This window comes from Pipra filicauda, unplaced genomic scaffold, assembly GCF_003945595.2.
Source record: "Pipra filicauda isolate LSUMZ 115617 unplaced genomic scaffold, ASM394559v2 scaffold73_size2923735_pilon, whole genome shotgun sequence".
In the NCBI taxonomy this organism is placed as follows: Eukaryota; Metazoa; Chordata; class Aves; order Passeriformes; family Pipridae; genus Pipra; species Pipra filicauda.
Genome location: NW_024104909.1, coordinates 2,498,413 through 2,511,139, shown reverse-complemented (window position 1 = coordinate 2,511,139; position 12,727 = coordinate 2,498,413). Strand labels below are relative to the sequence as shown.

The 12,727-nt window shown below is 35.2% G+C and overlaps 1 protein-coding gene across 33 annotated transcripts in view; it reads right to left on the bottom strand.

Moving 5' to 3' along the window:
* Window positions 1–12,727, bottom strand: part of RBFOX1 (RNA binding fox-1 homolog 1) — a 1,156,483-nt gene that overhangs the window by 85,655 nt on the left and 1,058,101 nt on the right. For all 33 annotated transcript variants that reach the window (XM_027750818.2, XM_027750820.2, XM_027750821.2 and 30 more), the window contains 4 exons: window positions 9,712–9,855; window positions 7,308–7,361; window positions 2,091–2,183; window positions 201–261 (listed from right to left, as the gene is read on the bottom strand). In XM_027750818.2, coding sequence (XP_027606619.1) covers window positions 201–261; window positions 2,091–2,183; window positions 7,308–7,361; window positions 9,712–9,855 — 352 coding nt within the window. The remainder of the gene's footprint in view (window positions 1–200; window positions 262–2,090; window positions 2,184–7,307; window positions 7,362–9,711; window positions 9,856–12,727) is intronic.

The following is a 12,727-nucleotide window of genomic DNA, read 5'->3' as shown; positions in this document are numbered from 1 at the left end:
ATGCATGCTACGCCCACGTGGGTGTGAATGAGCTGGGATGGATTTTATGGAATTTCTGCCCGGTCACGTCATGATTTGGGGCACTGGGCAAAACCTGAGCCCCGGGAAATGCAGGTGGTGACACCCCATGAGTTCAGCAGAGTGAGGTTTGACATGCAGGGGCGTTCAAACCCAGCTCTGGGGTTTTTTCATGCACTTACCATTCGTGTAAGGGTTGACCGTCTTTTTATTTGTCATTACACGTGCTGTTGCATTATTTACCTAAGCACATAGAACACTGGATTAGAAAGGGTTACAGGGAGGGCCCGTGTCACTATTAAATGCATGCATTATTACTGCTATTAGTCATGTAAAAATAAAATGCAATTTAATTTATAGAAGGCAACAGGTGCATAACAAAATCATACTATTTATAATTACATTTACTTTCATAACCATTTTAACTTACAAATCATTTCAATAAAGCAACATCATATCATTTAAACTTTAATAAAAAGACATTAAAAGCAAATTAAAAGGTATTGCATAATTTAAGACTTAAGAGCATGCTTGTATTCCATGATAACACTGATACAATAAATACTCAAAACAGAAAAAAAGAAAAAGATTATATGAAGGAACATGCAGTGGAGTAGAAAGGAAAGAGACAAGGTACAAGGAAACAAAGAAAATGTCAAAAAAGGGACAAACGAATTTTAGCAGTGTGCAACATAACCCTTCAGAAGAGAAGTACCATTGGAAAAGCAACATCTAGCATTCAACACTTGGAACAAGAGCCTTTTTCATTGCAAGAATTAACAAAATCATTCAAGCTTTAAAATCACAGCTAACAAAAGGATAAAAAGAGGGTGCATTATTTAACACAATATGGAGTTAACAATCTGAGTAAGATGTGCACGAAGTCATATCCTCAATCCAATCAGTGCCTCCCAGGCTTGCTTAAAACGTACACTCAATTACAGGCGTACCAATATAGAAAAAAATGTAGCATCAAGAAAACTTAATACAACAAGTCAAAAAAATCCACGTGGTATATCAGCGCTAAATACGTGAAACGGCAGATGGACTTCTCCACTTACCATTCAGCACCATCGCCAGCATGGGTATGTATACAGTTACCATGGTTACTGAGAGTTTGGTGAGGGCCCTAAGCGCTACCGTCGAAGGGGGGAAAATGAAAAGGCAAAATATGCAACATCTTACTCAAAAGACGACAGCATTTTCAATTGGTAATTTTTCTTTTTTTTTTCTTTTTTTTTTTTTTTTTTTTTTTTTTTTTTTAAAGTTCTAACAGATACGACTGAGGGCAGTGTTGAAGGGGATCCAGTGGGAGGAGAAAACGCATTGCTGCTGGTTTTTTTAGAGATAGGGATGGCTCAGGCCACCCAAGCCACCTCATGGCTTCCATCAAATTAAATGTTGAAATTGGTTGCTCTCTAGCCTGGCTTTGTGTCTGTTTTTTTTTAATTTCTTTAATTTTTTTTTTTTTTCCTGTGATCTTTTGGATGCTTCTTTCCCAATCTGAATATTTTTGAAAGCCACTGTGGATCCCGCATCAACCCTGCAGCAAAAAAAAAAAAAAAAAAAAAAAAAAAACAAAAAAAAAAAAAAAAAGAAAAGAAAAAAGAAAGAAAAAAAGAGAAAGAAAACAAAGAAAAAGAAAAAAACAACCTTTTGTTTGTTTTTGTTTTGTCTGTCACACTTTTTTTTTGTTGTTGTTGTTCTCAATTTTTTTTTTAATTTTTTTTGTTGTTGTTGGCTGTTTTTTGGAATCTACTGCACCCATCGATTTACAAAACATCCAAAATAATAACTTCAAAATATTAAAGCTTTCATTTTTTTTTTAATTCTCTCATCCACCTTTCAGCAGTAATGATAACAATAATAATAATAATAATTACAAAAGAAATCATAATAAAAAACCCAAGTAAGGCCAGATTCTCTCTCTTTATATATAAATATATATATAAACAATGGGAAGGGGGAAGGGGGAGCACACAGAAGACACCAATGATGCATCTGAAACAACAAATGAGAGTGAAGCAGACATTTATAAAAAAGATGAAAAGGAAAATATTTTGAACATGCACCTCGATTTTACGGCCCTCTACCACGGTGCCGTGTAATTTCTCCCTCGCCCTGTCCGCATCAGCACTATTTTCGAAAGTTACGAAACCAAATCCCTGCATGCAGGAGGGAGAAGGGGGGAAAACAACATGCACATTATTATTTCAGTCAAAGACCACTTGTTTGCTTATGTTCTCTCTCTTTAATTTAATATTTTCTCGTCCTCGCTTCATTTCTGTAACATGCAAATTAGAAAAAATTATAATCGTATCGAGATGTGCAATAAATAAGCGACAAATGTGAACAAATTTTTTTTTTCCTGTCATCAGTTAGATAATACCCTCTGAGAAAGTCAAAGAATGATACCAAAAATACCTTTCTACATGTCACTACAGAGGAAAAATAAATCTAACAATAAGAAAATGAAATTAAAATAAATTACAGTGTCTCCACATAGAAAAAAATGAACTAATGAGAAAAGAAAATGAACCACATTTTAATGACATGCAGATATCTCAACGAAATAAAAAACATGTGCACAAAATTCAACACTGAATGTCAATATACTCTAAACATTGCCTACTTAATCATGCTGTTGTGATCATAAGAAACATTGTTCCCATGCAACACTAGGGTAACTTAAACTTTTGTCAAACTATACAGCCTTTACTTATTTTTTTATAAAAGAAAAAAAAAAGAGAAAAGAAAACCACCAACCAAACAAAAGTACTTTTAGAACAAAGTATAAACTTTCTCGTATTAACAGAGCAAAGAAAATCACATGATGTGAATAGAAAAAGAAATTCTGATAAAGGAAGAAAAATGCAAACGTTTTAAATAAGTTTAACTGCTTCATTTACTAGTTCTGCATATTACTTTCCACATATAAACATGCAACTGGTAAAACCCCAGAATCCCATGATAGTGGGACAGCAGAACACCTGACAAATCTAAAATTCTGCTTATGACAAATGCCCTCCTTTATAATATTAAGCTAAAACAAACACTCCCAATCCTACTAAAATTCCTTTTATGTGCTAAGTTAAATCAAACACTCTTTAAAATGGCAAATATTTTGGAAAAAAAAAAAAATCAGACACCCAAGAACATTTTAGAAACATACACCAACCCTTTGAAGTAATTCTTGCATTAGCACTACAGTGCCTTTCTTTGCATGCCCCCCCCCCAAGTTATCCAAACAAACACACTTCTGCATCCTCGATATTTCACAACCAGAACTGCCCATCTCCTCTCCCCTCACTCAGTTTTGTGATCATTGTTCACCCACTTTCGTCAGCACTACCTGTTATACACAGTGATTGATTAAAAAAAAAGGTACAAAAGAAAAAGGAAGGCATTTACACATTTATTCACACATTTTATACAAAGAGGAGACCAAATACCAAACTAAGGCAAAACTGACACCAAGCAGTGAGAAAAAACAATGGGTATGAACAAAACTAATTAATCAACGATCAACCAAAAAAGTTAAGTAGCTATCAGGATCGTTATCTTTGTTATTTGGATTTATTTGGGTTATTTTACCTACTCCAAGAACTCATTTATTTATGCCTATTTATAATACAAACAGTGACATTTATGCACAGCAGCGCTTTCTGTTTCATTCTCTTCAAAGTAGCTTAAAAACATTGTTCCTCTTTTTTTCCCCTTTTAAACCCAGCCTGAAGCCCGAGCTGAGCACTGCTCTGTCAGCAGCTCCACTCCCAGCTGAAGCTACTCTCAGAACACCTGATTCCACACATTTTCTCCACACTACCCTCCTCAATTTTAGCACAAGGCCATGACCTCTCCTGTCACAAGACACTGAAGATGTAACTCTCTTTTGCCCAAAGCACCGGGAGCATTGAAAGAAAGTAAATCCCTCTCCTCAGCACTAATCCCCACGGTTTAGATGCCAGCACAGGCTTTTCTTATACCTAAACCCATCCTCAACTTGAAACTTTTATTTCTTCTACAACTGCTTCCTCCCATCTTGTTAAAGCTCTGCAAAAAAAAAAAAAAAAGCCCCCAATTTAAGATGCCGTTAAGAAAATTTCACAGCAGAAAACATCACTGGATCCACGGATCCAAGGGGCCCAACCATGCAATAGCACAAATTCCCCCAGTTCTGCTTGTTCTCCCCTCTTCTCTTGGCTGAGCAATTGTCTCTTCTGAGAACTGCAAAAATTTGGTGGGAGTTGTTCAGTCAAAATTTTCCATCAGTCTCCTTAGCTCACAACAGCACTACCTGCTAATTTTTGTTCAAACAACTAAAGGGAAAGATAAAAACCTAATTATACTAAAAAAATGAGAAAAACATACAAAGTGGAGCCACAAGCCAAGATAAGACAGGAACTTCAAAGATTCTGAAAATAACACTCATTGTAATTTTTCCATTACGTTGTACTTATTCTCATAATCAACACCATTTAAATTAGGCTCTTATTATTTATGCAAATCTTTAACCTTACCTAGCTGACAGAGAAACTCAAGAAACTCAAGAACAGAACATAGATTCACTCATCACACATTCAAATATCTGCATGAACACTTGAACATCAATTTTATCTTCAGCTGAGTTAACAGCTGCCCTATTGCAGTGTACCATGTATTTTATCAACTGGTAATGTAAATAAATACATTTTACTTTTCAAATCTGTCAAGTGATTTAATAATAGCCAAGTTAGTATGTGAGAAGGTTCTGATTTAATTTGGGAGGTGCTTTGGAGTTCTTGTTTGAAGAAATATATATTAATATATTCTAGAGATATACTAATACATACACGCACAAACAGATTTCTGAAAGTGTATATGTAGTTGTCTAGAGCATTAATTTATAACTCATAGAAAATGGTCAAAAATTTTAAAGTCATCAGTGTTGCCATACAATTTTAGCAAAGTTATCTTCATTATTATTATGCACCCAAACAGACAGAAATTTTTACTATGAAACTTGCATTATTTTAGGGTTTTCTTTTATGGAACGACTCCCTTCTTCAAAACCATTTTATACTTTATGGTGGTGTTCTAATGTCATGGGTTTTTTGAATATGTAATTCCATTTTTATTAGCTATTATGGCATGAGAATGAACCTGCTTCTGTTGGTTTTGTAAGAATCTTTTAAGACATTAACTATTAGAACAAAAAGAAAGAAAAACAAACAGAAACAAAAACATATTCTAGCAATTCTTATGCCAAACTGCAGCTAGAAACAATTTCGAATTCTGATCCTGCAAACTTTGTTACCTGTACTCAGTTTGAAACCACTTAGTAGTCCTTTCAGTTTCAGTGGGATTTTATGAAAACATAGATAAGCACTGCCAGGAATGGGAGTTTAATCTGGTGCATCTTAATTCCTACAGAATGGACACGAAATGATCAGATTAAAATAAATAAATAAAAAAAAAATAGAACAAAAAAAAGATGTCCCTCTTATTCCTAATTTTTTTTTAAAAACTTTCTATTTAATTGAGAGAATCTAAAGGTACTTCTGCAAATCAAAATACTGTGTGAAATAACTCTAAGCAAGATGAGAAGGAGCAGACATGAGCCATGAGATGCATCACAGAACTGCTTTAGGCATCTTGAGCAGCTCACTTGGAGACAGCTGGGATGCACCACTGCAGCACTGAGAGTGCAGGGATATTTCATAAGAGATCTTGACATTACAAGCCCACCTAGGAAAACCTCTTCCTTCTGAAATCCTTTTTCAGACCTTGGGTTTAGCACAAGGCAAGATCACCATTAAAAAAAAAAAAACAAACCCGATTCAGAAACACCTTCTCGTGCCATCCCCCCAAAAACTCAATTCAGAAACACCTCCTCATCCCACTCCCCAAATAATTTAAAAAAGCCTCACACTTATGCACAGCCCACTGCAGCTGTGGTGGTTAAAAGCCCTACCTGGGTAAGATTTAATGGCTAAACAAAAGGGTAAAGCACCACCCCATGAGATGTGTGCTCAGCTCCACTCCATCTTCAGCACAACCCAGCCAAGGTGACCAGTGGGGGACAGCTTTGGGAATTTATAGGACTATCCAACAGCAGAATGTTCTGGACAATCTACATCGTTTTCAAACGCTACTGAATAGCCATAATTTAACAATAATTAATTTTGGCCAAGGTAGAAGATTCTAAGCCACAAAAATCCGTCCAGTTTAGTTGTTTACTCAAAAAGTGATAAATGTTCCAACTGAGTTTGGGCTAGAAAGGGGATTAATTAATGTCTGAATAATAAACCACAAAATTTCAGCTCTTCTAATCAGGTTAAGAAAAACAAAGTGAAGTCTTTACGTTCAGAGCATAAATATTAACAAAATTAAAATATATCTGATTTAAGACAGATTCATGATAGATATGATTCTCAAAAAAATGACAGATTATGGTATGTTTAGAACAGGAATAGAATTCCATTGCTAGTAATAAATGATATATGAGTTAAGGAAGACAAACATTAGTGAATAAACTTCCCAGTGTGTCTGACATGGCAAGAAAAGGAAAAAATATATGCATATGACATACACATAAACCCCTCTAATGCAGCTGATATCATAGGTGAACATACTGGGCTGCAGTTTTGCACCAGGTAGTGATGCCAATGCAGTCACAGCCTTTCTATCTTGCTTTATTCCTTAAATACTAAATAAATTGAAGTATGCATTTAAGGCAAAGTAATTTTCAGAAAAAAAAAAATATATGTTTGCAATACAGTAAGAAGTCTCTTAATCAAATAAATGTTAAAATAGATTGTTTTCAAAGGGTTGGTGTACTAAGGCTTTAACTAAAGAGGAAAACATCTGCACTTAGATAATCTGGAACAATCACATTATTTTCTCAGCTAATTACTAAAGAGAATAGTTATTAGGTATGATTATCATCTTTCATTTCAATAAAGGAAAAAAAACACCTGTACTAATACAAACCTGCCTACAAATATCTTTAAGTATGGACTCATCTTATAAAATAAACAAGATAATTACCCTTGAAGAATAAGGACAGCAGAAATCAACATTCCCATAAAACAGATGACAGTTTGGAGTAGCTAAAATTACCCCCTTTAAAAGATATGAGTCCAATCATTTTTGTACTGCTTAGAAAACTGACTGACAGCTCAGATGATGTTTTCACTAACATAAAATTTCAGACATTATTTTTTAAAAGCAGTGCAGTTGTTTCCTTTTATTCATAGAAGCATTTTAAACAAATTAAAAAAATTCCACAGGTGAATTAAACTGCTTACCTTTGAGCCTCGCTCATTAAAAATAATTTCAACATCTAAGATTTTACCAAATTGCTGCAAAGAAATAGAAAAGTTACATGAAAATTAGATAACTTCAACATTTCTATCATATATAGTGGAAAAAAAATCAAAAGATTTTCTGCTGCTTTCCAGAACAGGTAAAGGATTTGGTTACTCACATCTTACAAGAGTAAGATTAAACCAGTTGGGAGTTTTGTTGCTGGCTTTGGGAAATGAGGATTTCTTTCTACTCTTGCTGAAAAGGGTAACCATTACTTCCTACCAAGTTCTTGTTTTACTGGAGTATAATTTGGAAAACTAGAATGGATACTTACTTTTCGGGGGATTTTTCCCTGCTCAGAACTGCACTTTTATTATAATATTAGTAGCAACTGTTATTCCTACTGACCTTACAATAGCACTCAGTTCTCTAGGCATTGTTCACACACACAAAACCTGACCACAGTTGCCATCCCAAAGAAAAAGTCCCTACTGGATTTGTCTTAGGAAGAGAATCAATGTTGGACTTGGGCAGTGTTTAGTTAGAATGTGGGCAGTGATTAGTTAGAACACTTTCTGTTAGGACACACTTTGGGCAGTGACACTCTAATGTATCAGTGGGTCACTGCTGTTATCTCACACATCATTAACATGCAGTGTGGATCAGTGTTAACTCTGGGAAGTGACCCAATATATTAAACAAAAAGGCAGAAATTAAAGGCAGGTAAATGAAGAATCATCCAACAGAAGTCCCAGGAACTGCAGAACTGAGCCTGTACTTCAGACTTTTAAGATATAATTAACAATTACAGGCCAGAAATGACAGTATTGCTTCTCTAGCTTATTAAAGAGTTTCAGCTTGATTATGAAAAATCAACCATCACTTGTTATCCCTTGGTTTATTTCATGTTCTTGCATTCACCATTTAATTAATGTTTTAACTGTCACTTCAGCCTAGAAGCAGTCATTGACTCAATGTTTAAACAATCCTCCTCTGTTGTATTTGTGTCCATGTCCAAGATCAGCTGCTCTGTGTATAACGGGGTCAGGATGCTGTGCTACCATATTTCACATCTGATATTTCAACTCACACTTGAAGGAATTTCTTTTTTCTACCAATTCAGAAGATAAAAGTTTACTGTTACCAAGTCATTCTGAAAGTCAGCTGGAAAACTCCAGCCATTCTCTAGTGTTAGTCTTTTGAGACCTGAGACTCAGAAATTTAAAGGAAATGTAGTTTTTATTCACTTATAAATTACTGCAATACTTAAAAAAAATCCTTTCATTTAATGTACCTTCAAATGAAATCTATTTTAAATGGTTTGTTTAGTTTAAATAAATTTGCATATTTTTCTCCAGAGGGTTAATTATTATGCCTTCTGCTATTTTGCTGATGAGCTGTAAGCTGTATTCAGGGGAGAGAACCTGTAGCAAGTCAGATACAGCAGAACAGTCACTCATTTCCCAATACTACACCAGGATTCTTTTTCCAGTTATTGTTTCCTTCAGAGAAATAAATATTGAGAAACACAATGTCTTAATTCACATACAAACACATTAGAAGAACTTAAAAATCTGAACTAAACATGAAAGATGGAGAGAAGTTTAGAGCCACAAAGTGCTTGATGCACTGAATAACCAACTGTAATGCAGAAGAGAATGCAGTTTTAGTGATCAGAAATAAGAAAGCCAGAGTAACATAAATACTTAAGAGTACTAACTTGGAAAAGGCAAAAGTGGGTTCTAATAGATGATCAAGTGCTAGATAATATTTAGTGACATTTCAAAAAAATCTAAGAGCTCTTGGAACAGAGGGGAGAAACCCAGCCCAGACTCTCGTGGGTTATGAGCCTAAAGCTGATGGCACATTTGAGATGTGTGAAACACAGGCAATGTGCTGAAGGCACCCAATGGCCTGGGGGAAAGCAAAAATTGAGAGACCTGTAGAAAAATACCAGCAAAAACTTCAGGTATCTACAGAAACCTGTGGGAGTGGGTGAGGATTCCTATTCCTCAACTTTGGTCTTAAATTCAGTCCATGTCCTCCCACAGATTTGAGTCCCTTACTCACGAGGTCAAACACTGACTATTTTACATCAAAATTAATAAATACAGGCATGTAAATCTAGATGTGCACAGCAGGAATACATGTGCATATAATATTTTAAGCCAACATAGATAGAGTTCTGTGAATGTAACACAAAACACCCAACTGCACCACATACAGTAGAACCAGTAGAATTCCTTTTCTCAGTTGTGATTGGATGTTTGGTTATAAATGGATGGAAAGAGACACTTTACTGAAAATGGTTAAACAGCCTAAATCAGCTCTCACAGCTGCCTAAAATACCTATTGCAACGTAAATATAAAAAAAAAAAGAACAAATAAATGCTGAGCACTTACACCAAACATTTGTCTAAGGTCTGGATCCCGGAATCTGAATGGTATATTTGAGACGTGAAGCCGTTTTGGCTGTGATTTGTTTTCTGTGTTTTCAGAAGATTGTGTCTGTTGCTGGCCATCGGTCTGTGCTGCATCATCTGTCTGCTAAAAAGGTAAAGCAAAATAAAGCACACTGTAAGTATTTCTGTCATTTTTAATGTAAGGTGTGGGCTTAAATTCTCAAAAAAAAAAAAAAAAAAATTAGTGAAAAGCAATTAAATCTACTCAAAGGTACTGAAGAATACCAGAAGTTTAAATACATGAAAATCACTCCATTTCTGTGTCTGTCTCAACAGCACATGTGATAAATATGTATTTGGAATAAACTGGAGAATATCAAGCAAATTATTATTTGTAGATTTTCTGAGCTATTTTTAAATAATTAACAAATATATCTCCCTATATTATAAGACTGTTGAACCCCTTTAACCTCATCCCTGTTTGCCAATGGAAGAAACTGAATCTCCATGTCCAAATGGAGATTTACTAGCAGAAAGAACAAGCCAGACACTTTCAAATCAGATTAGTACTTTCATTCAGAGGCCACTGGGACTTCTACACAGGAGGCAGGTAACACATCACATCTAGTTGCCATTTCATAAGCAGTGCTGATGGGCACTAGAGGGTCATTTTGCCTGGATAAATGGTGAGTATTATGGAAAAGGCCTTGAGTTTTGAGAGGGAACAGAAGTTTAATCAGTGGTGAAGGTTGCCTGACAGAAAAGTCAGACCCAGAAACAAAGTCGTACAGATTTTCTTTCTCACTAAAATGAGATTATGTCATGGTGCTTCTAACAGGGACACTGTTCCCTGGTTTGAAAATGCTTCCATTTAATAACTGAAGGACATTGCTGTGTATTACAATTTACAAAAAAAAATTTATAAATTTCCAGAGAGATTAAGGAAAAACGTAATGTCCTTCATCCAAAAAGTAAAACTAGCCATGCTGGTCTATCAGTATATTACAGAAATTCTTATCTGTGTTCCTCAATTATATCCTACTGTGCCTAATGAATTACTGCATGTACAGCACACATTCAGTGGAAAAGGATTTTGTATAGGTATGTAAAAACAACATACCATTTGCATTGGCAGAGGGGATTTGGAAGAATAGAAGGAAAAAGAAAATAGTTGAATGAAACTATCAGGATGATCTTACAACTGCTACTCTATTTTCTCTGTCCTTCCTCTTCCTTCTGACTTCATTCTTTTTCCAAATACTCACTTGTCTCGTGTTTAATGTTACAGTTCAGTTTGCCTTTCTGACTTTTTTCATTAAAAAAAAAGAAGATAAAAAGAAGAAATTGCCCATTTCCTGCTAGTATGAAATTTCTTTTAAGAGACAACAGTTGAAGCAACATAAAAATGGTTAAATAAAATAAACCTTACCACACAGTTTTAGTACCAACAAACCTGTTGAAGAGGAAGCAAAATAACTCAAACAGAATACATCATTTACAGCAGCAATAACTACACACAAAATGAATTCTAGCAAGTTAAATTGAACAACATCTTACCCAGGAAATGGAAATGTTCTCAAATTAAAAGTACAAACATTTGTATTGCTTATAATTCTGTGCGAAAAACACTTCACAAATAAAGGGCCTTATTTCTGCAGCAGCATCAGTCCATCAGCAGCATCTACATTTCATGGGATGTGATGAGACTCACACACAAATACCAACTTTTGTGTGCACTGAAGAAGGATTTTCAAGTGATCCAAATAACTGGGATCAAGTGTAAACCTAAAACTGAGCCAGTGCCACCACATCTCTTCACCTGCTACTCCCTGAACTCACAGGGAGGGTCCCACAAACTGAAATCATTTGTCTTGATAAATTTTTAGTGATTTAAATGCTAAACACGGTACACAGCTGTTAAGAGATGAAAATATTCTATGCTGATCCACTGTTATCTAAAATCAATTCAAAGTTTCAAAATTTATATTTTGAGGCAACTGTTCCATCCACAGACACCACAGAGAACACTTTCTATCTCCAGGCCTTTAAAGGAGAGAAATATGAAGAAAATTTGGTATACAAGAGCAAGAAAGGGGGGAGAGAATGAGAGACTGGAAACTCTTGAAATAGAACACTCTGAAAGAATTTAAGGTCAATTAGATCAATCAGAAGAGAATTAAAGAATTCTGAAGGTGCTGTTTAGCTTCAGGAACAAAGGGTGCCCCAGGAAGAAATTACATAATCAGCGTCCTGTATAAATGCAAATTGGGAAAAGCAATTTCTGTTCTTTGTATTAATATAAATAATGAGAAATGAGTGGGAGGGCTGAACCAGGCACTATTAACATACCAAAACACTGGGAGCAACTTCCCTACCAAGCAGCTGAACAGATACACTGTCAGCAAAATCCAGTGAGGTTTCTGAAGACGATGTTAAAATGAAGGAGCCACAAATTATGGGTAAAGTGGGTAAATCCAGGTACTGTTATTTTCTGTGACTTTTCTTTTTAACCGTTTTTATTTTACCATTTTTATTCTAAGAAGCCTCGAATTTACACTTTCAGCAAATAATATCTCAGAGTTTGGGCAGGGAGGACTGAAAAACAGAGACTTCAGAAAGTCACTGTCATCCACATTTTATACATGTACATGACCTTCAAGATGCCTGTGGCAGAATTAACAGAACTAAACCATTCAAAACATATTAAAAGGCTTGGAAATGTAAGAGTCTCTTCACAAAGCATGTTATCACCCAGAAATCTATGGATGAGACCAGGAAATACAGAGTAGGATAAGTGCAAATTGAAATTGGAATATGAAGATAACACAAACATTTCCAGGTAACACCACCAAAGAGGTAAAACACACATAGGACAGAGGACTGGTTGGCTTTGGAAAAATCACAGTTTCTGAGCTCTGTACACTCACAGAACTTGAATGTAATTTACCTTACACATACATAATACATTTCAAGAGAATATTTTCACTGAAGAAGATTGGTGTTCGATATTTCTTTAA